Source organism: Haplochromis burtoni, unplaced genomic scaffold (assembly GCF_018398535.1).
Source record: "Haplochromis burtoni strain Fernald_Lab_line unplaced genomic scaffold, NCSU_Asbu1 Contig_189, whole genome shotgun sequence".
In the NCBI taxonomy this organism is placed as follows: Eukaryota; Metazoa; Chordata; class Actinopteri; order Cichliformes; family Cichlidae; genus Haplochromis; species Haplochromis burtoni.
In genome coordinates this window covers 987,127-1,013,207 of record NW_024582550.1, presented here as the reverse complement: position 1 = coordinate 1,013,207, position 26,081 = coordinate 987,127, and the positions used below count along the sequence as shown (strand labels likewise).

At 40.6% G+C, this 26,081-nt stretch overlaps 1 protein-coding gene across 1 annotated transcript in view; it reads right to left on the bottom strand.

Moving 5' to 3' along the window:
* kdm4b (lysine (K)-specific demethylase 4B) overlaps positions 1-26,081 on the bottom strand; it is a 41,117-nt gene that overhangs the window by 5,660 nt on the left and 9,376 nt on the right. Inside the window, exons 6-18 of the mRNA XM_005934834.3 lie at positions 23,082-23,131; positions 16,528-16,631; positions 15,077-15,214; positions 8,892-9,088; positions 8,571-8,818; positions 8,157-8,398; positions 7,618-7,738; positions 5,971-6,131; positions 5,642-5,840; positions 3,975-4,051; positions 3,590-3,645; positions 3,304-3,412; positions 322-510 (exon numbers count right to left, since the gene is read on the bottom strand). Of these exons, the coding sequence (XP_005934896.1) occupies positions 322-510; positions 3,304-3,412; positions 3,590-3,645; positions 3,975-4,051; positions 5,642-5,840; positions 5,971-6,131; positions 7,618-7,738; positions 8,157-8,398; positions 8,571-8,818; positions 8,892-9,088; positions 15,077-15,214; positions 16,528-16,631; positions 23,082-23,131 (1,891 nt within the window). The remainder of the gene's footprint in view (positions 1-321; positions 511-3,303; positions 3,413-3,589; positions 3,646-3,974; positions 4,052-5,641; positions 5,841-5,970; positions 6,132-7,617; positions 7,739-8,156; positions 8,399-8,570; positions 8,819-8,891; positions 9,089-15,076; positions 15,215-16,527; positions 16,632-23,081; positions 23,132-26,081) is intronic.

The window sequence follows — 26,081 nt, the reverse complement described above, 5'->3', positions numbered from 1 at the left end:
TGAATGTGTGCGTGAATGGGTGGATGACTGGATATGTAAAGCGCTTTGGGGTCCTTAGGGACTAGTAAAGCGCTATATAAATACAGGCCATTTACCATTTTTTAAGCAAAAAACAAAGCTAACACTCGTTATATTCAGTTTATAGAAAAACACAAAAAGATATACTGGGGTTTTTTTTTCCTTTTTAAATCAAACAGCTATTCCTGAAGAATGATTAACAGAAAAATATTTCAATATATGACTTTTGACCGTAATTTTACAAAACCTTTTTTAAAATCTGCAGCTTTAATAACTGACCAAGTTTCCTGGTTTTGCACTTACCTTTGGAGTGACCTTTTTATGCTTATGGCAGGTGACAGACACCACGTAGGGCCAATCAGCAGGTGTCATGACTACTCCGGCGATTTGGGCACAGGTGACGTGGAAGGACGTTGCACAGTTCTCATACGTGCACTGGATGCAGGCGCCGCGGTTCTGACTAGCAACCTTTCCATGGCAGAACACACACTTCTGCAACGAAAGCAAATAAAAAGCTTCTGTTACGTCTCCATTCCCCTATAACTTCCTCCGCTTATTTATATATAAGCCTCCTTTGATGCTGACAAAGGAAAGAGTTGTCCAAAAGTTTGAACTGAAGTAAAGTAAACTAAATGTGAACTCTTAACATTTCACCCTCACAATTCCAACAAGGTTAAAACAATTAAAACAATTCATCTGCAACAACTACTCCAGTCCTCCAGAACAACCTGGCATGCCATGAAATTGCAGTAATTGTAGGACCTCTCATGAAATAAAGATGGTGGAGAAACCAGCAATGAAACCATGAACTCTCTTCTGTCTGATCTTTGATTCTGTTTGGTGGTCTTACAGGTTTTCACTCATTAAGAGAATGGCTGTTTTCAGTCTTCCCGTTATCACGCTTTTGGGCTGAGTGTCTGTACAGTGGTGACAATTGTGTCTTAAAACTGAACTGTCACTCTGACACTCAGTTCATTTATGCCAATTCATTTTTTCCTCCCTCCATCCCTTTTGGCATCTTCCATAACTTGTTTAGCCTCATTGCTCTTCTCTCCTTACAGATCTCTTAATTCTGGTCTGAAATTCCCAGCAGTCTGCAAACTCTTTGCCTTTTCTGTGACAATTTAATATAACACATGATCCCTGCAAACCCACAACCATTATTTTAATTAAAGTCTTACAACTCTCAGTTCTGACTGCTCTTATGCGTGCATCGTTCAAACAGCAGAGAAGAAATCCCTAGTTTAAAGAAGAAAAAAAAATCTTTTTTTCCTGTTTCTCCTCCTTTATGTGCAGCTGTAATGTGGTGCTTGGCCAATCAATAAAAAAGTAAATTTAAAAAGTCAAACTTCAGTTTTTACTGGTGCAAGGCAGCTACTTTGCCAGCTGGTGAGGTTTTCCCCAGGCAGGTAGGCACCAGAGCAGAGGACAGGATGAAACTCAGCAGCTCAAGAAACATTAGCTGCTTGATTTATTTATATGTAAAGTGCATTGCAGATTAATATTGAGAAGATTAATTTTAAAGAAAAACCATCTTTGAGCTGACTTTGGGATCAAATTATATGAACTCATTGTTAACTGTATTTATTTATTTCTGATGTGGTCATAGCAAAATTTTCTTTGCACACAGTGTTTTAGAACAAATTGGTGCTTGCAAATTATAATTATACAACAAGGTGCTGGAAACAATCCTTGCAGATTTTGGTCCCTGCTGAAATGACAGCATCACACAGTTGCTGCAGATTTGTCAGCTGCACATCCATGATGTGAATCTGCTGTCACATTCAAAAAATGCTCACCTAAGAGTGAGATCTGTGACTGTGGAGGACATTTGAGTACAGTGGTCACCGTCATGTTCAAGAAACCAGTTTGAGATGATCTCAGCTTTGCCACATAGTATTTTATTCTGCTGGAAGCAGCCATCAGAAGATGGGTACACTGTGGTGATAAAGGGGCAATACTCAGGCAGACTGTGGGGTTTAAACTGCTCAGCTGGGACTAAGGGGCCCACACGAACATTACAACACTACCACCAGCCTGATCCATTGATACAAGGGAGGACGGACCCATGCTTTCATCTTTGCACCAAATTCTGACCCTGCCATCTGAATGTTGGCAGCACAAATCAAGACTCACCAGATCAGGCAACATTTTTCAGATCTTCTGTCCAGTGACCTACTGCAAAGTGTAGTCTCTGTTTCCCATTCTTAGCCAACAGGAGTGGCGACCAATGCGACTGCTGCCATTCTTCCCCCAACCCCTTGCATCAATAAGGCATTGTAACAAAGAATTGCAAAGAATTTTTTCAGGCCATATTTTTGTAAACCTTTGTGATAGTTGTGTGTGAAAAAAATCCCAGCCTGGTTGCCGATGCCTGGTTTAAAGTTTTGCAGGTCATTAAAGACGCTTATACATTTTATTTAAGCGACTTGCAGCTCTAAGCTTGAAACGGTTTTCTCACAAGAGCAAAAATCGCAGTTCCTCTACACACAATATGCAAAAGATGCATCAGCTGAGGAATTGAACAGTGTTACCTGAGAAATTCCAAAATAACAAAGACAAAAGTAATGCGTTTTAAATCTCTCCATCACTGGAAACTCAGTGTTCAAAGATGGGAGGGAAAACACTGATTGCTGATCACAGTGCAATATAAACTGGTTCCTAGCATGCGTATTCACATTTGATCAGCGCAGTCATCCAAATCATTAGACCGCAGAGCTTCTCTGCTCACAGTCTTTTAAGAAGAGACTGAGGAAACGTGCTTAGACAGCACTCAGATGCAAATGTCACCCAGCTTGTCCTTTGATAGATTATTCAGAGAGACGGGGAGGGAAAGAGGTGACATTATTTGCAGATTTGTGATAATGCACCAGCAAGCACTGCTACTGCCTGTGAAGTAGGATTGGGTGAATGGAGAAGGGGAGCTACCCACGAGATCGATGCAGTTCGTTTGGCACAGCGAGAAATGACAGCTGATTATTCAGCCATGCCCCTCAGCACATCTGTTTTTACCCTATATCATCCCTGGCTTCCAAAAAAGAAGGAGGAGGAGGAAAAAAAAATATCTATCCATTCAAACAAAAAAAAAAAAAGCCTGAAATTCACCTAAACAGTATAAGCAAAACAGCTACAGTGCACAATGTACACTAAGAAGCATAAACTTTCGCCAAAAAGAAACTAGGTAACAATCTTGGATGTATTTCAAAGTAGCTCTCTGCCCGTTTCACTTTACATAACAACACAAAGAGACATGTAACTCTCTTATTTGTCACCGTCTGATCTTACTAGATTCTTGCGGGTTTCTGGGACGGCGCTGACGTCCACTGGCCCCCTCTCAATGGCATCAATGAAACGAGCTTCAGCCACGGCGATAGCACAGATGACATGAACCCACCTGGTGAAGCAATGAATAGTTTGGCGAGAACAAATTCAAAGCAGGGAAATATAGATTCACTGTAAGATTTTTTTTATATGAAAATCTTTATTTTGCTCTGAGTATAAGCTTGATGAACCATTATTTGTTATTTTTGTAATTTGTGAATTTCCATCAGCTCAAACACGTGGCACTAACCGGTTGTCTGTGGTAGTCTTCAAAGCTCCCCCTCTCAAGTTACAAAGACAGCACTCCTTAAGAAAAGATAATACGAGAACAGAGAAAAAGAGGATTAAGTATAGAAACGGAGAACACATTGACACCGTTCCTCCCACACCTTAGCCAAATCAGTCTTTTCTAAACAAAGCTTGGTTTGGACTTGTGATTGATGTCATGTTGCCTAGCAGCAATCATTAGAAGAAGAGATGTAGGGTCAACGTGTCCTCAGAGGCTCTAATTCAAGTCAGATCTAATAAACATTTTCAACTAAACCTGCAGTTCTGGAGAATAACTGCTATTCCTGAAGTGGTTTTATTTTATGTGGGGGTGGGATGGGATTGGCTCATTTGCAGCCACCACTCACCACTGTCCAGGCTCCCGCTGCACACCTAGAGCACATCCAGGAATCACCAACAGAGTCAGGCTTCACGCCATAACAACCTGTTAGAGAAGAGATGCTACTGACTGTGCTCATCCATTTCATCATTTCATGTCATTTCAATGCATCGATATTCAGTGATGACAGCGCATGGCAACATTACCGCCTTTTTTCTATTTCTTTAAACAGATTTTGTACACATTTCTGCAAATTACTTCTCACCAAACATGTTTTTAAGCATTCTGTTCACACTTTCAGCCCATCACCATCTCCAGCTTAAGCTTCTGAAGAAAAGGGCATGCAGGTTTATGTAACACCTGTACATGTGTGAATGATTCTTAGGCAGATGTCTACTCCAGCACAATGAGGAGCAAAGGTGTTTTGACAGGATTTCGTTCTGCTTCGTGCTCTCTTACGAACATCTGCGCCGTTTCCCCAGACTGAGTCAAACTCGTCCCTGGATAACTAATGAACTGGATAATAAGAACCGAGGAGAGGAGGGTCGATGTTGTGATGTGGCACAAAACATCCATTTATGCATACATTTCCAGGAAGGGCTGATTAGCGACACACTTGATGAGTCAATGCGTTCATCTGCATCGTTTACAGCATAAAACTTTACTAAAAATGTTCAGTCTAGATAGACGTCCTTACATTTGGCAATAAAAAGAAGAGCCACGCACAGAGAGATTCCTGGGATGACTCAGTCTTACAGAATCTTAACAAGCTGCCTGTCTTTTCATGCTTCGCTTCGACAGAAGCAACATGCCGTTAAAAGTCAACTATATAGTGGAAAGGCAGGGTAAATATGAGCTGGGGAAGTGTATGGTGTGTTGGTTTTTAGAGACACCTTTGCATGACCTTTGTCAGCCTCTTAGCCAGTTTAACCAGAGCTGAGAAGAGTTACACTAGAAAGCTTCACTGAATCTGGCAACAGGGAATTGAGCAGTCTATTGCACCGCTGTATTGAAGTCTCATCCTCTGTGCCTCTGCCCATTTTCCTGAAACTATTCTCAGGGGTCTCAGGTGTGAGAAAATGTTGTGAGCACTAGATAGACTGAAGTTTATGTGTAAAACTTGCTGGTCCGTGTTGGCATTAATTTATAAAACAGACATTCTCCGCATTATGAATTAAATGCTGATGAACTGGATCAAATTCAGCTCTTTGACAACACAGAGAGGAAAAAGAATTTGAAATCTACAAAGTATTGAGGGGGGAAAAGAAGTCTCCACACTTACAGATTCTTACTTTACAACGATTAACATCTATTATACAGTTTCAGATTTGTGTTTTACCCACTGATTGAATGTGCACGTGGAAAATCAAGTCAAAAGACCAAATTCTTGTGTCCATTAGATACCCGATGTCTCAGCGGGCATACAAATGCTAACTGGCTCTAATCAAAAGCCATATTAAAATTGTCTTTGCTGGAAAGCTTTCTGTTGCAACAACAGTGTTAAATTTCATTACTAGCACAGAGGCAGTGTGTTGCCATCAGATTTATTTTTATTGCTCATCTAATAAAACATCAACTAGTACAGATGTCCCCAGGTGTACTAGTAAGCTCTCTATCACACAGAGGGTACAACAAATGAGCTCGTGTCCCAATGTTAAACCAACACAGCCAAAAACTTTTCAGTTTTATACTTACTAGCATGAACCTGCATTTGACAAGATGAACAGCAGATCAGGAGGCTGGTTCCATCCTCCCCAATGTGATAGTTGGTGGGTGGTGGCTCCGTGTTTCCTGCTCCGACGCTGAAGCACATCTCTGGCACCAGTGGACGAGTCAAGCTGCCATGACGGGGAAATGAAGCGCCCAGGGTTTCGTTATCAGTGGAGACATCTTTCTGTGGTTGGAAAGATCAGGAAAAAAGACAAGTTAAATGTTAGTTTGTTGCCCACTATTTATGTCTGTTCTAATGGGTCTGACCTGCCATTGTTATATGAACCACTCCTATGTGCCTGGCCTGTACCTACCTTTGTGTACGGACAGAAGAGTGAGCAGACAGCACAGTGTGGTTTGAGCGCAGCTACTGCAGCATTGAAGGCTTTCTCTGCCAGGAAGTTGGGTGAGTGATTCTGCCACAGGTGCTCCTGCTTCTTCATGTTGCTATCCATTGGCATGGGGGAGGCCATATCTGTGGGTAAAGAATTCAAATGCATGAGTGTGCTTGTTAGACGGAGCTGGGGAGGATAACACATACTGCAGTCGTGTTGAGAGATTTGTTACCGCTAATGATTTTTATTTTTCTCTAAAATGCACGTCAAGCATTTTGAGAGAAGCTCCAGAATGTTTTTCATAAGAGAGCTCTCGCCAAGAGACGGGAACAGCACATTCTGGTCCTGCACAATAACAACACCACTCCTGATATAATTGGCTGATGAACACAAACAGCACTGACATCAATAATATGCTGTCCAGAGTCAGGAATCAATTTTAAAGTGATGCCTTGAAGCTACTGATCCAAACACTTTGTCAGACCTGGACCGAAGGCAGGAAGATATTTTCACAAGCTTCCCATTTAAGTGTTTTTTTCCTCCCCTTCCACCCTCCACCACAAGTCTTCTTTTTCTCCTTGTCACCCGACCCACCCTTTTAAAGAACATACCCTAAGTCGGGTCCCCTGCTGCCAACTCAAAGTGACTTTGAAAGCAGGTAATTGGAAGTCATGATCCCCTGATCAATAAGTGTCAGTCAGAAAATGAAAGGAAAAACACTGAAGAGAGAGTAGTCTTGATTTCATTATCTCCATGGGGAGCTTCAGACCTGCTTGTTTTTCTTCCCCCGAATCAATAAGAAAAACAAACAACAAAACAACAACAATAGTATCTTATTCGTTTTATATACAAGAGCTGGATGAACTTTTGGCTGTGCAGTCTATCCAGACTCATAATGCTTTTTATGTAGTGACTACTAGGAATTTATTAGATGGGTTCCAAAGACTAGCAACTTCAATTCAAACACTGAAAATGAGCACAATATTTCAGATTTCTCCTTCCCTGCTTCCCGTGTTATGGCCAAAAAGGTGTTTTTGTAGAACACTACACCATTATAGTGGCACCCTTCAAATTCTAATTAGTTCATCTCTGAGTCCAAGTAAACAAATCTGTCGCAAAGCTGAAGTGCTAACTACTTTGGGCTGCTCCCTTATTCACAGTGGGTCACCACAGCAGGTAGCTCTGCGTGTTCGATTTGGCAGATTTTTATGCCGGATGCCCTTCCTGACGCAGGGGATATGTGCCTCCTCCCGGGATCAAACTGTGGAGCTTTCACTAGAATGTGTAAACCACGACGCCGTAGAGACGACACCTGTGCCAAATCTGAAGTAACTACAACAAATCTGTTTCCTGAAAATCCAGTTTTTGTTCTTTTCTTCTGTGGCTCCCTCTGGTCTTTACATCAAACATATTATTGTATTATTTGCTGTTTTTCCCTCCACAATTTATTCATGTCTACATGAAAACAGCAAGTACAGCAAAGCACAGGTTTCAACTGACATCCAGGAAGATAAAATTGTAGATCTACTAGCAGCTTGCGAGAGAAGTTTCTGAACAAGTGTTTGAGACTTTAATAGCAGAATATTTACAATAAATAACTGAAGTGAAGGACGGATATCCACATACCTTTGTCGCTAGCTGGATCTTGTTTGACAATGGACAGAGGGGAGCGCGTGGGTGGCTTGCTGAGGGGGTGGCGGCGACTCTTTTTTATTTCTGTAGGTATTTTCCTCTTGGGATAGGTTGCCTAAAATAAATTAATTTTAAAAAGTGTGTGTGTTATTTTTGTTCAATGTGTTTAACCTTAAAATATTTATCTCCAAATAAAAAGTAATTTGAACATGTTCAAACTTGATATTAATTTAATAAACTGCTGTTTTTCAGAATGGATAAAAAGTAAATGGAAAAACAAGTAATGACTACAGCTGCAAAAACATTTTTTCCTACATTTGTGGATTATTACAGCAAATATTTGTGGATTTTTTTTTAGATTTAATTAGCTTGTGTTTTATTAGCCAATTCAGAGTCTACTCTATTGTGATGTAAGCTCACAGCAAATAAAGTATTAAACTGCCACCAAGGGGGGATTACAAACACTTAAAGAGCTAACCTGTCTGACAGAGTAAAGGACAAATCTATTGACTTTCAGTCAAGATCGGACTCACCTGGGTGGCACTCACATCCATCTTGTTGTCTGCTAAGATGTCGCTGTGTCTCGGGGACAAAGTGTCTAGATGACGAGCCGTGTCCCTCTTTAAATTCTTGTCGTCAGATGTAGCAAACTGCTTAAACGCTTCCTCGAATCCAGTGATGGCATTTTGGCCACTGGAGATCTTCTTCGGCTTTCTCTGCTTCTTTTTCTCAATGTCGTCTGTCAAGTTCTGTGGTTTGGTTTCTTGTTCTTGTCCTGGAAAATAACAGATGAGGAGATAAAGTCAGAAGTGCTACTGGCTCATTAAAAATGTCTGTATGAGGCAATGAGGTTAAAACTACCGTGTGGACTGAGTAATGACTTTTTAAAGTGGAAGATTCTATCACTGAGGATAGAACTGAAAGAAATGCTTTCATATCTGCCTCACCCTCTGCAGCTGGAGTCTCTACTACTTTAGCGGCGGCCTCAGCAGCCTGCTGCTCCTCGCGCTCCAGGGCTTCCAAAGTTATCATGGCCTCTCGGGCAAGACGTGCTTCCTTCTCCTTCTTACGCTGAGCCTCACGCTCCTCAACCTGACGCTGATACTCGACAGCATTCAGCTCAATGCCTTCCTCTGCCAGGACTTTCACCTCCTCGAGCTTCAGACGACGGAATTGCTTCATCTTCTGCATGGCCCTGTCATAGTTAGACAGCTAAGTAAAACCCTCATATTTACTTTTGAACACATGAAGAATTTCATAATACAAACCTTCGCAGGAGGTTTGCCCGTTGGGCGACGCGATGCTCCCTCCAGCTCTCCAGCTCAGGGCTGGTGAGCTCTGTGGGCTTCAGGTGGTCCAGCACTGTTGTGTCTTTACCCTGCTTCCACAGGTCATAGCGCACGGGTTGCAGGCAGCGCACAAACACATCCATGGAGATCTTCACCATGTCCTTCCGGCAGGAACACTGGAGAGAAAAGACAAGGCTCTACATTAGAGTAGGGAATACCTTTTGTAAAGATGGGACTTCTGTGTGATAAAGGGGGGAGGGGGGGGGGGTGAAATTCTAGATAAGCATCTCTATTAAGGTCTTTCAGAACCCACTACCCCACAGCCGTAGGACTACAGATTATATTACACATCCGATTTCTGAAAACTCAAAAGAGTAAGTGAGGAGTGATCAAAAGCAGAGGTAACCATTCAGAGTAAACAAATCAAACTTTACAAAGGGGGTTTGGTCTATCTAGATAATAAAAATCTCTTACTTCCATCTCTGTAAGTTACTAAAACCAGAGACAGTCTAAGAGAGAGAGAAGGCACCCAAACAATGCTGAATTGAATCTAATCTGTAAGAGCAAAGACGGTTGTAAAGTTTTAGCTTCTGGAGGAAAAAAAGTTTGTTAAAACCTTTTTTTGGGGAGAAGTCGGCAAACCTTTTAAGTACATTATATCCAATTTGACTGTTGCCTCAAAAGGCATGCATATTTTATGTCACAGTGACCACAAACAAAGTTAATTTACACACACGAGCATCAAAAAAGGGCCATCAGGATTACCAATACAGCTACAAAATGACCTAACTTGCTTTTAATGGTCACAGGTACACAGGCCTAGAGATCTGCAGGTGGCGATCTCCCGGCAACCTTTATTTCTAGACCCCAACCTGTTAGCAAGTGGTTGTGTAGAGGATCGGTCACAAAGATGGTGCTGTACCAAAAAACTTTGGTTAATAGCACTCATAATTTCCATGAAAGATGCCAATTTGTCTGCAAACAATGGCATTTCCTCACTTTTCACAACTTTGTTTTCAGACATATCTCCCATGCAATCTAGTAAGCGCAATGATAGCAATCAAAGTAGTTGTCAGGAGGTTTTCAGTACAGGACAATGCCTTAGGGACTACGAGCAACCTCCAGCAGCCACTCACCAGTTACAGGATCCACACTTTTCCCTGTCGACCAGTGGTTGCCAGACAGTTGCCGGCAGGTCTCTAGGCCTGTGTGACAAAGGCCACACCTGACAAACAGGCTTTAAATATACAGTAAACAACCAGCTGTTTCACTATAGTGTTGTACATAAACCACTGACCTGATATACCTTAAAACGTGATAATGACTAAAATACAGCACGAGACAGAACCATTGAGTCATCAGAACTATTGAATCATTGAGCTTACTAGAGAGGGGAACTGTTGCATTAAAAAAACTGCAGTGGTGCAGGAGTGAAAAATGGCATGGACATCAAAATGAAGTTTTGAAATACAGGAAACAAATGGAGGGTGGTGTAATGAAAGGGAAAAAAAGAAGAGGAAGGAGACATATGAAGATATTTTTTGTGCCTCGCTTGCTGTGTTTCTTTCAAATCTTTTTATTTCCTGATCTGTATTGACAGCCTTGTGCTCAATTACTAGAAACACAACAGCCCACACCTCCACAGCAAAACAATTTCCAGCCTACATCTCATCTAGACACCACTTGACAGACAGAGACATTAAAATACTGTGTTGGTGATGGAATGGGGAATGGGAGGGCAAAAAAGAGGTGGTGCAAGTGCAAGCATGGGAACACCTGATTTTTACCACAATGAAACTTTTACTGGGAACAGGACGTGACTAACAAAAAACCCCATCAAAAAACAGCCGCCGAGATAAATATTGCTCTTACCCTGATTGTACCTAGCAAAATGTGCATTCTTCACTGCTAAAGAGTCAGCGCCTTGTTTTATTTTTAGGAAGGTGTTAAGAGGTTATGGACATCGTTGCCATCCTCAAGGGCCAGGATGAGTTACACTTTATTATCATCTAAAAACTTAATTAGATGAAACTCAATTGGAGATGCACAAGATCTCAGAAAACAAAAACCCACTCTGAGGCAGGGAGTCAATGAGCCCTGAAGTATACTTGGGCTCCTAATGAAGCTTAATTATAGGAGCCACAGAAAACCTGAAGCCCGGGGACTCACTGTGGATGCACAGCACTTGCTTCAGTCTTCCTTTATTTTTCAAAGTTCTTCAGTGTAGGGATACTTCTCAGTATATCCAATAGTATAAAACAAAATGAGATTGCATGAAAATGTAAGCATCCAGTTATTTTGTTCATTCTTCTGGTGAAACAAAACTAACCTTCAAGATGCTAATAGGAATGGAGAATAATTTCAAAGGTATTTAAAAACATTTTCAATGCAAAATTCTGAATGTGCTGTACAACAGGGCTGCAGATCACCCACCTGCTGAGAAAACAGAGTAAGGCAACACAAAACTAAACCACTACTTTGGTGTTTTTTTGTGTTTTCTTTTGTTTGTTTGCTTCAGTTAGCAAGAAATAAAAAATGCTGAACACATTTAAAGACTAAACTGCTCCAATTTTTCTCCCACTCCCACAGTTTTCCCCTCCTTTCCTTCTTTATCTCCTCACATACATCCCCAGATGAGATCAGCTGCTTAACATTCTGAACAAAACGAGAAGATTTAAAACAAAACAGTACAAACGTTCATTAGGAACTGTGGTAAAACAACTTAAAGTGGCACGAGCCAGGTTTATGATTACATTGCAAGTTGTTGTATTTCTCAGCGATATTTAACGATCTTCACTAATCTGTGTGGCTGTAAGTCAGGGGTTTATTATCCTCCAGAGTAGAAACTGTCCTTAAAGTAAAAAAAAAAATAAACACAAAAAATAAATAAATAAATAAAATAAAAAAATCATTTGTATGTCCTCCTGCATGCAGTTGCTTCTACATTGTACTAACTGCCATTGCAGCAAATATACATTCAGCATGAGTGTCGAAGCTCGGGCTGCTGTGCATTTTTTAGCTATATATAAAGTAGCAAAAATATAAAGTCAAATATGACTATAGAGTTTTAGAAATAGATGATCTTTCTATGGTTAAATTAATCAAATTTCCTCAACATCTGGGCAGAAAGAAATCTCAGCAGCAGGAAAGTTCATTAAGCTGTTCAGAGTGAAAAAAAATTAAACTGTAATTTTAAATTACTTTAGCACAGCAATGCAAAATGGCAAAGAGATTTTTGTTGTTGTTTCTCATGAGCAGCATTAGGGTAATAGTAGTTATAGCATCTTAATTCACCTTGCCCACACTGACACAGCTTCCTAATGTTATAATGAAAATCTCAGTAACATGTCTGTGTTTTACATATGAGCTAAATTTACTGCTGATTTTGGAAACTCTGTGGACAAATTCTGATTGTTTTTGTTAATGACTGGCCTAATTTTGTTGCTCAGTGTCAAGAATCTAGTCTGCATCTTAATGAACACTTCTTTTCTTCTTTTGTTTCAGGCAGTGTTTGCTACATTAACACTGACACAGTCCTTTCTTTAATAAATGTAGCACAAAAAATGCTAAATGTTGAACTATATCATGGACAAAGTTGATGAATACGACTAATAAAAACATTCTCTGGTCTCATATAAAAAATAAAAAAAAGACAAGCCTGCAAACAAATACAGAAAAGATGAAGCGAGTCATCTGTAGTTGAATCTTTAGATGAAAAAGTGATGTGATTTAGCCCGGGACCTGGGAGGATGATTTTTGTTCATTTCTTAGACAGGGGGGACCAAAAAAGAAAAAAAAAAAAAAAAAAAAAATCACCCTGGAAGCCTGGAGGAACATTAGCAAAGTGTGACTGAGCACCAAACGAGCAGAGAGAGGCTTTCACCAAGAATACAACAACCCCAGAAGACATAAACTTAACATTCAGAAAAATAATGCTGCAGCAAATGTAAGTATAACAATATGAAGAATCTTTTTCACCGACTTCAATTCGTCAGTGAGGTCTACATTTTGCCGTCTTCCCTTAAATGTGCAAAAGAAGGGAAAAAAAGAAAAATCCTACTGTAGCTAGTCATGCAACACCTTTCTTTTTGATTTCTGCTGTTATTATTCTTGTCATTTCAAAGAAAGCTAGCCATTTCCACACTCAGATCTATGGTTCAAATGAAATTGTTTGAGTTTCAATGCTTTTCTGATATGCTCTGAATGAGGTACTAAATTAAATGCAAAAAAAAATTAAAGAAAATTAAATGGCCAACACCTAACGCAAAGCCAGAGGTGGAGAAGAAGGTTAATTAGAACTGTCACGTCTTAAACAATAGAAGTACAACCCCACACAGAACATGCAAGGAATGCTGACAATAGACCTGCTCTGACCGCAGATGTGTTCACTTAGGAAGCCAAACAGATGGGTCAGCAGTTAAGGAGCTTGTCTTTAAAAAGGACTGAGACATGAAGCACGCCCAAATTCTCTCTCAGTCTCTGTCGTGTGCCACCAGCCTGAAAACAGTGACAGATTCGATACCGAGCCCCATCGTTCACTGTCCTGTTTGATGCTGACAGACTAGGGCTCAGCAGGGGGAAGGCGGGGAGGGGAGGGGAGATGAGTTAATGGATGACTGCTTAAGCCAAAGACAGAGAAAGATGGTGGAGTTAAGAGAAAGATTAAGAGAAAATGAGACTTTATTATTGCTCAGGAAGAAGGTGGGGTAGTTAAGCCATCTAAAACTACTATCTATATCAAGATACAGAATATAGAGAATATAAGAATTGAATTTTTTTAGGATATTTGGGGAATAAAAGGAAAAGAAATTCGAATAATTATGGCCCTGTAGATGTACGCCTCTATATACAGAGGGACAACCCAAATATAGAAAAACCTTTCAACTTTCTCAGGCATTTAGGATCCACTTATTAACAAGGCTCAGCGCAAGATCTGTGCAGTGAGCAAAAAGGCAAAGAAACGCCTTCAGCAGGTCCTGGTCTCTGGTTCATTTTAGCCAAAGACTCATCTGCTTGGTCCAAATGATTCACTATGAGGCGTCTGCTACTGAGCTGTAAATTACACAGCACAAGTTCTGGGACAATCTTTATAACCATAACACCCAAAGAGTACAGACGCCTGAGTGAAAGAGAAATCTGGCTAGAAAGAAAGAGCCCTGCTCGTTGGTCGAGCTGTTGTATTTTTCCACATTCCTCCAGCTCCACGTGCCGAGCTGTGCTGTCGATTTGTCGACTCGGATTAGTCGTGCAGAATGGAAAACTCTTCTTTAACAAACTGAGACAAGCGCAGTGGAGATGCTCCCTTGAGCACTGGTGAAGGGAAGACTGCTGGAGCCTCGACTACTGGTTCTTAAATTACAAGTGGCCACATGGGTACAGTAGGAAGGCCGAAAATGAGAAAGAGTGAGAAGGGAGGGTGATGTGCTTTTGCAAACTGGCACCTCATAAATCTGACATGCAGCCAAGTAGAGAGAAACCAGGGAAAAGGGGCATGCACACACACAAAGACAGAGACAGAGGACTGAACATGAAATGGAATGTATAGAGAAGAGAAAAGAGGGGAGTTTCTTCCAGAGGACATTGTCGTTGGGCTCCCTTCCACAACCAACCCATGCCCTGTCAATTTCATGCTCAACAGCCCACGGGCAAAGAGGCAGTTTGCGTCAGTGCAAGGATGCAAGGGTACAGTTAGTGTCGGTAACAGATGGTGTGCAGCAGAGAACCAGACGCTGCTTTTATATTTTGATATGATCTATTACTTCATCCCTTCAAAGAAGCAAACACCCAGAGCAGGAAGGCTGCAAAGCTGCCTCTGAATCACACATCCGATCAAAACTATTCAAGTGGAGTGTCTACACTGGCCTTCAGACCTCGTCTCAAACAAGTGCTGACAAAATTTAGATAAAAACCTATTTTCTAAATGGATAGACGTGTTATATAGATGGAGTGCCCAGTTTGCAAAGTTAACATGATCATTAATGAGCATCACTGCTTTTCTTTTAGCCAGATCAGTGTTTTGTTTTGGATGTTTTTGTGAGATCATTTCAAACGTTTTTTAAAATCCCCCAAATCACTTTTTCCCATCACTGCTGACACGTTAACACAGCAGACTGAAATTTCTCTGTTACGGTGACTTAACCTCTCTGCAATCAGTCTCATCTTACCAGTGTAGCCATCTTGCCGTAGTCCACCCAGCGCAGCGTGGCAAAGTTTGTGGACTCTGCACAGTTGAAGCCATGGTTGAAGCCGGCGTGGTAGCCATAAGGAAAGGTGATCATGAACTCCCCTTCATTCTGAGTTATCTGTTCACACAGACAAGAAAACACATTTTTTTAAATGTCTGAAGGCTGAATTTATCAGTTGTCTCTGTGCACGAGGAAGGCATTAATCTATTTACCAGTTATTTCTTACAGCTATATTTTATTGTTACCACCAGTTGCACAAAGGCTACCGCTGACTTAAGGTTTGAGGGATAAACATTGAGTTTGAATCCTTAGAAACATCTTGTCCCTGTTTTTCTGACTTAATTCGACTAAACATGGCTGCTGCTCCGAGTACTGAATTCCTTCCCATGAGCTCAGTGTTATTCTGCAAATGTGCTCTACTTGTCCTCACATTTTAACCACTTGTGTGTGTTGCCCTAAAACCCAAGCCCTATATATCTGACTGCGGATCTCAACTTCTTTACAAAGCATGGATCTTGGCAATCAAGAGACACATCAAGCCAGATAAGGTGACAGGCATAAGAAGGAGAAACGGAAGTAGGGGGCTGAAAGTGGGAGATAAACTTCTTCAACTAAAGGCAGTGGTTCAGATATCAAAAGTCCCTTTTTTCTACTGCAAGAACACAAGTTTTATTTTTACACTCAAATCAGGAAAGATACTGTAGGTGTGTAACAAGTCAAACGTTCACTGTGATAATGATGTCCTAAGGGGTGAGAAATGAGATAAATGGGGGTAGAGGGGAACCCTTATGCTGACTCTGGAGAACATCAGATGCCTGCTCCATGTCAGCGTTTTTTCCCCCTTCCTCAATCTGCCATAATTTGAAGACTGAACTGCTGAACAGAACAATAACAGATAGGTGAAATGATCCCCAACAATTTGCTACGACAGACACAATATCTTGACTCAAACTAATTTTTCAGAGCCAGTATAAGTTAATAATAAAAGCCCACTTCTTCTCCAGCTGACGCAAGACACACTTGGAGAACTGGGGGAATAAATGCACCACTTCCCATCTTCTGATACTAAATATTTCAAATCTCCTCATTGTTTTAATGTCAATATCTGCATCACAATTTCCACTCTGATCATTATGAGGCTGAAGATGCGTGTGTGCTTAAGCATTGGGGTACAGCTTTATTCCATTTTATAATGGTTGCCTACTTTAGATAGACGTTAGAGTCAGGGCAAACAGCTTTCTTCTATATGGTGTTAAAGGGTGAAACAGTGCCAGCCAGTTTAAGGTAAGTGGGTGGGAGGGACTCTATTGCTACTTCAGCCAGCACTGGTAAAGAAGCTTGTATGACAGTTAACACAGAAATTGTTAACATTACTTTATTACCTCATGGATACCTTATACTGTGTGTGTAGGGAAACAGCGGCTACTCACCCTGTCAAAGGGAATGCCATACTTCTTCAGGATGGATGGTGATATCAGTGTCATTTTGTGGCGAAGGAAGGCATCGCAGCCTTGGGAGCTGCCGGGAAAGAAGCCTGCAGAGGGTGAGAGTGAGCATAGGGCATTTTACTGACAACCACAACATCATCTTACTACAACAATCGTAGGGTATATATATGTATATGTACATATGTTCATGTTATCATCAACCTCTGAAAGCAATGTTATGTTATCTTTTTGTGTTTCTTTCATGAGCCACATTCAGCAAAATCTGTATCCATGACAGAGTTTTGTTCAATCACCACTAAAGACAGATTAAAGACTTTGAGAAAGTGCTGCAGGCCTCTCAAAAACAGCCCACGTTTTGTTTTGTTTTTTTACTCTTGCTAGTTTATCTAATGGAGTGAGGAATCGCTGTGCATCTGCTTGTCTGTTTTCTTAGCAAGGGTATAACTGGGAATCCAAATGATCCAAGTCATTTAGATAAGCAGTTTGTGTGTTTTGGCTAAAAGTTATCTTTTACACTTTCACAACTACTAACTGCCTGCATGTAAACGATTAATCTGTATATTGTAGCAACAGGAGAATAACTGGATTTAAACTCAGAGTTAGTGAGAGAAGAAGATTAATAAGCAAAGCCGAAACCCATATACCAATATTTGGTGATTGGCAACTTTTTTCTTTCATGCATAGGAAACAATAAATGCTCAGAAAAAAAACAAAAAAACAAACTGATTATGTGTAGTTTCATTCATTTAGACTCAACTCTGCTTAGATCAGCTGGTTGTTTTGTTTATCGTCAGGTATCTGGTGTGGTGGATCAGCCAAAACATCAGCCTACTGAAGTACACCAACACTAAAGACAATATGTCAACCGCACTCATAAGCCATCAGGTACATGTTAAAAATGGATTTTGTTCTCACCAGAAACTTCTTTTAAATCCACTTAATAAGCCTGAATCATCGAGTCACAGATTTTACGAACGGAAGCAATTATGCGGTCACTATGAGAGAAACTGTCTAGCAATGAAGTGTTGAGCATGAACAGTAATTTCAAGGACATCGGTTAAGAGCTGACACCAATGCAGCACTTGTTCCTGAAAGCCATTAATTATCATAATCATTTCCTGGGCCAACAATCCCCAGATGTCATCATGATGCCCCTGTGGTCCCCTGCCTGTCAGCTGGCACAAGTGATCTTCTTTGAGAAGAAGAAAACTTAAAATGACACGGCAACTGAATACATCAACTACTGCATGGAAATGGGTGACAAAATTTACAGATGAAGCTACTGTACACTGATAGCATCATTGCTTACTCTGATTTTTAGGAGGAAAAAAAACCTAATTATTTCTCTTATTCTGTTCTCAATCACTACAGCACCCTAACAGCATGCCTAAAATTAGGTTATGCTGTGAAGCATGCGGGTGTCCGAGACATGAATGGAATCACTCTCCGATCGTGATGCAATATTTTCATCACACTCTGTCTGAATTAGAAACTAACAGTATGTTGCAGTAGTATTACGACCACAATCTAGCATAAACCATTACCAAGAAGCTTGTCAGCCTTTACTGGAATTTAGATTGAATATATTAATTTGCACAAACTGCTTTGTGTAAAGTACAAAAAACAGATTACAGAGTAATTAAAGGAGAAAATCAACACATTTGAATGTACTGCATTAGCCTGATTACTATACAACAGTGATTGGAGAATAGATTTCTATGATCCCTTCATATGTGTAATATAATCCCATAAGTGTATTTCGACACTGACAAATAAACAGCCATCTCCAGTTGAAATGCAACCATTTATCTTGTTATTGTTAATCCCACAACCTGGAAAAGGAAATCCGGTTTCCCCTTGACATGGGCAGAAATTAATTCACTGCCCAAAGTGTGGAATAATCACATTACCACAGTGCATGAAAATTCACTGATTGTGGGCCTCCAGGTTGGATTTCTGGGGAGATCTGATGGATGTCACTGTGTGTAAAGGGATGCAACAGCATAAAAGTGAAGCTGGGTGCTGTCTCTCTGTAAAATTGTGATCCAGTCAGTGCAACCAATGCAAACAGAAACAAGGAAAACCTGTGGGGTTATTTAAAACATGTTATTAATTTGCAGAAGCAGCAGCACTAACAACAGTGACAGTCAGAGGCTACTGATTATTTAAACCATGGTCTCATCTGTTTACTGCAGTGTAATTAATCCGAAAACAATACAATGAGCTGTGCATTAATTACCGATGTTTCCGTCACTAATAAAAGTTACTGCAAGTCAGTGTACTTTATGAGAGGATTCAAACTGCACTAAAGGAAATGTGAAACTGCATTTGCTATTGTATCAATGTGGACTTTTCCAGCTGGAGTAATTTACCAATCATATCCATCTTGTATTATAAAACAAACTCAATTCCTTAAAAACGCCGCCCGCTTTGAGAGCCCAAAATGTCAGAGGTATATTATGATCTCAAAGCCCCGACTCACTCTCTAAAACAAAGGCTCACTTCTGCTCTTGGAGACAGAAAGACAGACTCTGCATAATCAAAAGAATGAATTTCTCCTCCATCGCTCACTCTCCACCCCCTTTACTGCATGTACCCACCAGTGCCTCAAAGGGGGGTCCATCCATGCCTCCACCCAGTTAAACTTTAATGTGACTGACAGTATAATCAGCACCCATTTCATCCTTCATTTTCACTGCATTGTTTCAGCCTCTGTTCCACCCTACAAAGCAAAAGAGGGAGAGGGGGACTCTCTACTCTCCCAGTGCCTGCCTGCCCGTTGGAGCTGATAAAGGTGAATAATGTGCCGACAGAGCCTGCGTATTAATCCCCATTAAAATGCAGCTGGCTTTCTGAGCTCTCCATGGGGTAATATTAACTTAAAGGCTTCATTCTGTCCTTTAGAGTTTGAAAATTAAGTTCCTGCTTCGAACCCTACACCCTCCCCTCCTCTTCACCTTAACCGAAAAGTCTCCCGCCGTGGCAGAAATGAGGAGTGATAGGAGTGACGTCTGTTACCCTGTCAAATGTCTGGAGAGGAGGTTTTAAGTAACCATTGTCCCAGTCCCATTTAGCATCCCTGCAACACTCATAACTGTCTTTTTAGGACCCCATAAACAGTTGGCTGCCTGGAGGATGGCTTTGATAGGTCAGTGAGAGCCTGTTAAATAACGGTGGCAGTGGTGTCCTCCTACTGCCAGCTGGCTAGATAAGAAGAGAGGAAGACAGGAAAGAGCATCAACATATACAATGTAATTAGAAAGCATGTTGCTTGAGATCAGAGATGTCGAGGTTATTTAAATAAAACATTAAACAATTCTGCATACATTGAAATGCATAATTCCCAAGTATTGTCCTAAAACTGCCAAACCAGGCAGATAAAAGTAAGACAAAATGCCCATTTTGCAGTGTAATGCTATATTTATTTATAGCGTTTTTATTATCAGCAAAGACTTCAACATGCTCTGTGAGTAAAGCCGTCAATACAATGGGCCCATCTCACAGCAGACTTTTTGACTGGTGTTTTAGAAAAGGCACAGATGGAAGTAATAACAGTAATTAGGACTCCATTCTATTTAGGTGGGCCAGTAAGTCAATGTGAACACCAAGGCTGTGAAACTGAAACAACTGAATAAAATTATGCCAAAGCTGCAGTTGTGTTTAGTACTGGTAGGGTTTGCAGGGTTTCCCCCTTTATTTAGTTTTTAATACTTAATTGTAAAAATATTACAGAACTAGGGTGTTTAAGAATGAGGCTCTCTTTGATTTGTACTTAGGATTTGGAATAATTACAAGGTGTTTTTTAATCTTAGATTCTTCTGTGGATTTTTCATGTCGTTTTCAAACCACAAGTGCAAGTTTTTGCATAAATGAAGCCCAGTGGTGGGCCCATTTGACAAACACTCTCGAAATGACCGTAACTCTGTTACAAACTGTGCTAGAGAAAATAATTCAAGTGGCTTTGGGGAGAGGAGAACAAAAGCTTTACAGGGATCTGTATCATGGTAGCAAAAGAAGATTCAGGTACTACGGTCTGAACGCAGACAGAAAAATCAGCTCTGGCTAGATTTTACATTAATGTAACTCCTCAACCATTTTGGGCTAGAGAGAAAATTCACATAGTTTCTAAAAGAAAGGATTCAATTTACAATTTTACAGCCAAAACCACAAAATAAGTGCAGGTGGCCTGTGTGATACTTTCGTGATAATGAGCTATCATTATAGACATAAGCCTGACACTCCAGTTTGCATTGCCCTAAGCAGCAGTACATAAGAAGAACTTTATCACAAAGTCAAACATGTTTGGTTATTTCTCCAGCTTTCCTTTGTGGAGAAATTTTAATGCAAACGCTCCATAAACACATTAAGTAGATTGGTTAAGTGTTTTCCCTTTATACCAGCGCAGTAACGGCTACAACCAAACCCCTATCCATCGCTGGCACAGCACTGTGCAGATAGCCAGGGAGTTCCTCCACAGAGGAATTTTTGGCGAGGCTTAATTAAAGGCCAACACCACAAGAAAATCCACTGGTGAAATGATAAGAAATGAGAATAAAAACATAAGAATTAAAATCCTCTCCAAAAAGTGCCTCAGAGCAATTTAGCAAACTGCTGAACAAGTAGAACATAAACACTGATATGTTTTTGACTTCCAGGAGTGAGCTGTCCTCTCACCCTCGGCAGCTGTATTTTACAAATGAGGCAGGTGCTGGATAAGCCAGCTAAGCTGCAATGTATGACTGAACACCCTGCTATAAAAGCTGGCACTAATGAGATCTCAGTTTTAATGTCCAAAGCCAGGCTACTCTGCGGGTGGTTTTAAAAGTAGCATTTAATGTCATTTTTAACATTTTACCAGTGTAACCAGCAGATGTATGGATAAAGGACATCTGGGCCAAGACTGTCCATTTCCCTGTGTGTCAGTCACTGATTACAATATGAATATAGATACACTTATTTATTTTTTTTAAAAAAAAAAGCTAAATTACTGCAGCGTGACAGCTGATGCTTTTAAAATTACATCTGCCAAATGTGCTCCTCTTATCCCTCCACATGGACTTCCTTCCACAGGCTCCTCAAATGTGACTGGTCAATACGACTCTAAAGCCCAAAGCATCTCACTCCTTGCCCTACAGATTCTGCATATTTATAAGGAAACCTATTTAACTTCGTGTGTGTGTAGCCCACAGGAAAAGGTTTTAGACCTGGAAATGCAAAACCAGCTTCCTCGAGCTGTCTTTCAGCACCTCGCTATTATGTGACCGAACCTTTTTGAGTTTAGTTCATCAATAACAGTTTATACTGTCTGAATGCTTTTGTTTCCTTTGTGTATAGAGACAAACTCCATGTATTGCACATAGATCAATGGTACATAGTTAAATTCCACCCAAGAGGGATAACTAGCATATAACTGGGAGAATGTGTCTATTTAAAGCAAGTCTCTCTTCTCACCTCGATATCTTTTCCCTCACTCTAAGAAACATTCGATACTAAGGTTAATCCTCACTGATCAAAACAGAGAATAAGAGTAAAAGGAGAACATGGGTACTGGAAAAGAATGGGGAACAAAAGGAAACATCTTGTGTCAAAGAAAGATGGCAGAATGGTATCACTTCACTGCCTCTTATCCACCTTAGACAAGATTTCTAGATTTCAGATGAAATCCTCATGTCAAAGCGCTGACTATAAAAGTCAACAAAGAATATAATGCTGAGAAATTGTTCTACTTTTTGTTTTTTCACCCTAGTTGAAATATGTTTGACGTTTTCACTTTTCCACAGATTTCTGACAGGCGTTAAGACCGTTCATGAATCATCTACAGCCGACACTTCCTCCTCGGGATAATAAACATTCATCAAAACATAGTCCAGAACAACTGGCCTTGATTGTGTGAGTTTTTCAAGTTTTCCGTCATTACTTCTGCAGAACAAACAGGTGCTGCTGGTGTCACTTCAGACAGCTTCTACTATAAAATTCAGCATCCATCCTCATCTTTTTAGCATGAGTGACTGCACACGTTAAGTGCTTCAAGCTGCTCTTTCATCTGCTGCTCCATTTTAGCACAACCAAGTGACCAAAAAACAAAAATATATAATTTTATATATTGTGGCAAAGTGGCATTATCAAAGTTTTTCACTAACTCAGTGCATATGCGCCACACTGTTGATGGTAAGGACCGCTGTGTTTGTCAGAGGAAAAGCTGCGGGAAGGTTGTTTATTGTGAGTGCTAAACAATGACGTCCATGCTGCGGTTGGGAGAGGAGAAGGTGAGATGTAGCTCAAAAGTCCCGCTTTGTTTTCTATTATTAAACGATGCAAGAGGGCGCAATAAGCGTGCTTTGAATGTGTGCTTGTGTGTATTCAGGGCATGTGTTAAGTGTGCAGCGCGTGTATGATTTTAATGGCGTGTGCTCTACAGGCGGAAGCACTTGCTCTGTCACTTATTGCATGCGAGTGAAAGAGATAAAGGCAGGAAAGCGTGCAGAAGTGGTGAATAAACAAACTTAAATGGATTTTAATTGAAATTAGCTCCTCACCTTGTGCCAGCCTCTCTAGTCTTTTGCCATGCTCAGGAGGGACACTGTACCTGTGGAGACAAGAGGAAAAGATGACAAAAAGTCAGACACCTCTGACTTGTGTTGAACTTTTTTTAACCTAATTTTCACCTTCTCTTTCTTCCAATTATCTTAAAAGAAATCAAGATGTACAGAATATTTTTACATCTCTAGTGTGAACACTTTGCTTGTACTAACAGCTTAAAAGGAATCTGCAGTTTTGCTGAGGTGAATCTGCAACTTCAGGAGGTCTTCTCATAAAGCAGATGTGTGGATAAAGCTGGGTTGCATTCTTAGCATTAAATATATCACAGAAACATTATTTTCATTGATGATTTAATTCATTCATCAATTGCTTAAGATGAACACAAAGCATATTTAACAGGTATTTATATTATAGTATACAAAGTCAATGCACGTGTTAAAATGTCAAACAGCAAGCATGTGGCCATGTGACAATTTGACTTGAGATTCACCGTAGTATTAAAAGCAAACAGATGAGCACACAGGGTAAGATACTAGAGGGAAACAACAAAACACACAACCTGTTACGGTTTTAATATGATTTAGAGACAGAGCTGTCAGAAACACACCACGGAGGCTCATGGTTATATGTGCATTACTCTAGTGATTGACTTGGTGCAATTAAGAAGAAAACTTTGAACAAAAAATGTCAATATCTAAACACTGTAGCAGCGAAAGAAAACAATTATCATTAAAAATATTTATAGTGAGACTGGGAGGGAAGGAGAGGTTAGTGGAAAAGATCAAATGAGTGGTGAAGGGCAGGACCAGGAGAAATTAGTGTTTTGGGAGTGCTAGGTTATTTCTGACCTCTCAGCAATTACTGGTTTGATGAAACTGCCCATGACATAACCGTCACTATTCCTCCCTAAAACAAATTCTTGTTTTTGTAACTGACATATCTGTGCATTTGGCAAAAGCCCTTCTTTTTGTTTCTTTGTTTTTCTTAAATCACCTCAATATTTTACATCCTTTTGTAACAGTAACCCTTTGGCCTTGGTGTTTGTGCTAGAGCGAGGTATTACTATTGGCAGTATTCGTGCTGGTAATACATGAGGTAGGCACTGCAAAGTACGTGGCATTACACCAATTGTCATATGCTAAACTTAGAAAGCAAATTTCTTTCTAAAACAGAGTGGGAGGAAGGGAGCAGAGCTAAACTATAATCTGCTCATTTGTGAAGTTATTACATACTCTTTATTACAGCAATTAAATCCTCGGTATTGTTTAACCCTCCATAGACCTTGAGAAATGAAGATGGGTGGGGGGAGGAGAAAAAAAAAAGCCTACATCTCTGCTTTCTTACAGAAGCCTTAACAACAAGAGAGATGTTTGAAACAAACTGAGAAAGAAGTAACAAAGAGAGAGACGGTGAGAGGCCATCGCACCTAATGAGAGACAAGAATGGACAAGAGAATAAGACTCACAGAGAGGAAGGAATGAAAATAATTAATAAAAGGAAGCATAAAGAGAAAGTCCATTCCAGTCAGAGACGCCATGAAACATGGCGCCACACTGCCACCTGTAGACAAAAGATTAGACCGTAGCTGGAGCTGCAGCCTCCTTCAGTGTTTTATTGTAAACACTAAAAGCTATGCATAGATTTTAGCTCCAACCTGACATTGGGTTATGGGCTAATGTTGTCACAAAGCTCTGCAGGCATTCTTATGAGTTATGACCAGATATATCACTCGGGTTTTGGGTCATATAGCGAGCACGGTATACACGCGGTATACACACGATATACACACGGATACAACTGAGTGCAGCATTGTAACACAGTTTAGCTGCAGCTCCAAAAAAACAAACAAACTGTAAAACGAACAGCAAAACGAAAACAAAATGAGCTTCGAGTAATTCCAGCATCTGTGTTCAGCTAGGCTAAATACATCCCCACACCTCTCAGCTGAAGATTAAATTGATATCGATCTTTTCCTCCAACTCAGGAACACAGAAAACAACTACATCTAAACCGAAGTTTTGGAGTCCACCTCTAAAAGCTGTTTGGGTTTTTTTGGGTTTTTTCTGCGTGAGGTAAAATCACATCAGAGCTTTCTGTGCAAATATGTACATTTTTCAGAGAACTCCATCCCAGAGACAAACTAAACAAATCAAACGATCAGCCTGAGTCCTCCTGTTCCCCTCCGCCCGAAGGCTGAGGTTTCCATGGCAACAACACGTATGTCACTCTGCCGGCACGGTGAGAAACGCACAAAACAACGCACGGCAAATGAAGGCTTGAACTTTTACACCTCTCTGGGGAAGAGTGTTATTTACCCAAGGTGGGACACCTTTCCAGGCAGGTAGAGATAGAGGGGGGAGCCTTGACAGCACGAGAAGTGCCAATGCATGTGTTAGTGCGCCACTGCAGACATGTTGCACACACACTTCTTTAAAAATCTGTAAACAACTATGGCACCGTTAAAAAGGAACTTTCAGCTACTAAAAACATCAAGTCAACGCTGAGAACACCCCACTCAACATCCGAACTGCAGCTACATTTCAACTTCTATGCAGATTTTCAGCTCCCCGTTCCTCTCCTCTGGGAACTGTCAAACGACAATGCTTCAAAACCATCGGACTACAGAGGAGGTTGAAAACTGATGGATTCATAATGAACTCCACCCTTCCTGGGAAGTTGCAGCTGGGCTACACTTCAAAATATCCCTTTCAATTCTCTTTCGTCAGCCTTTCCCTATCTTCTAGTTGCATGCTCAGAGGCTAATCTTTTAACTGACAGCATATCTATTGTTGTGTGTTGGGGTAGATGGATGATTGACAGGGTTTCAGCACTGAAAAGAGAAAAGAATGATGGAGGGATAAAGATGGGAAGAAAGTGACTGGCAGCTAAGGGTGAGATCTTCCACACATCCACTAGAATGTGTGCGATTGGCACTAGTAGTTTTGGTAGGGTCTGACTTTGATGGGAGCAGAGTTGCATGGGGAAACGGAGTTAAT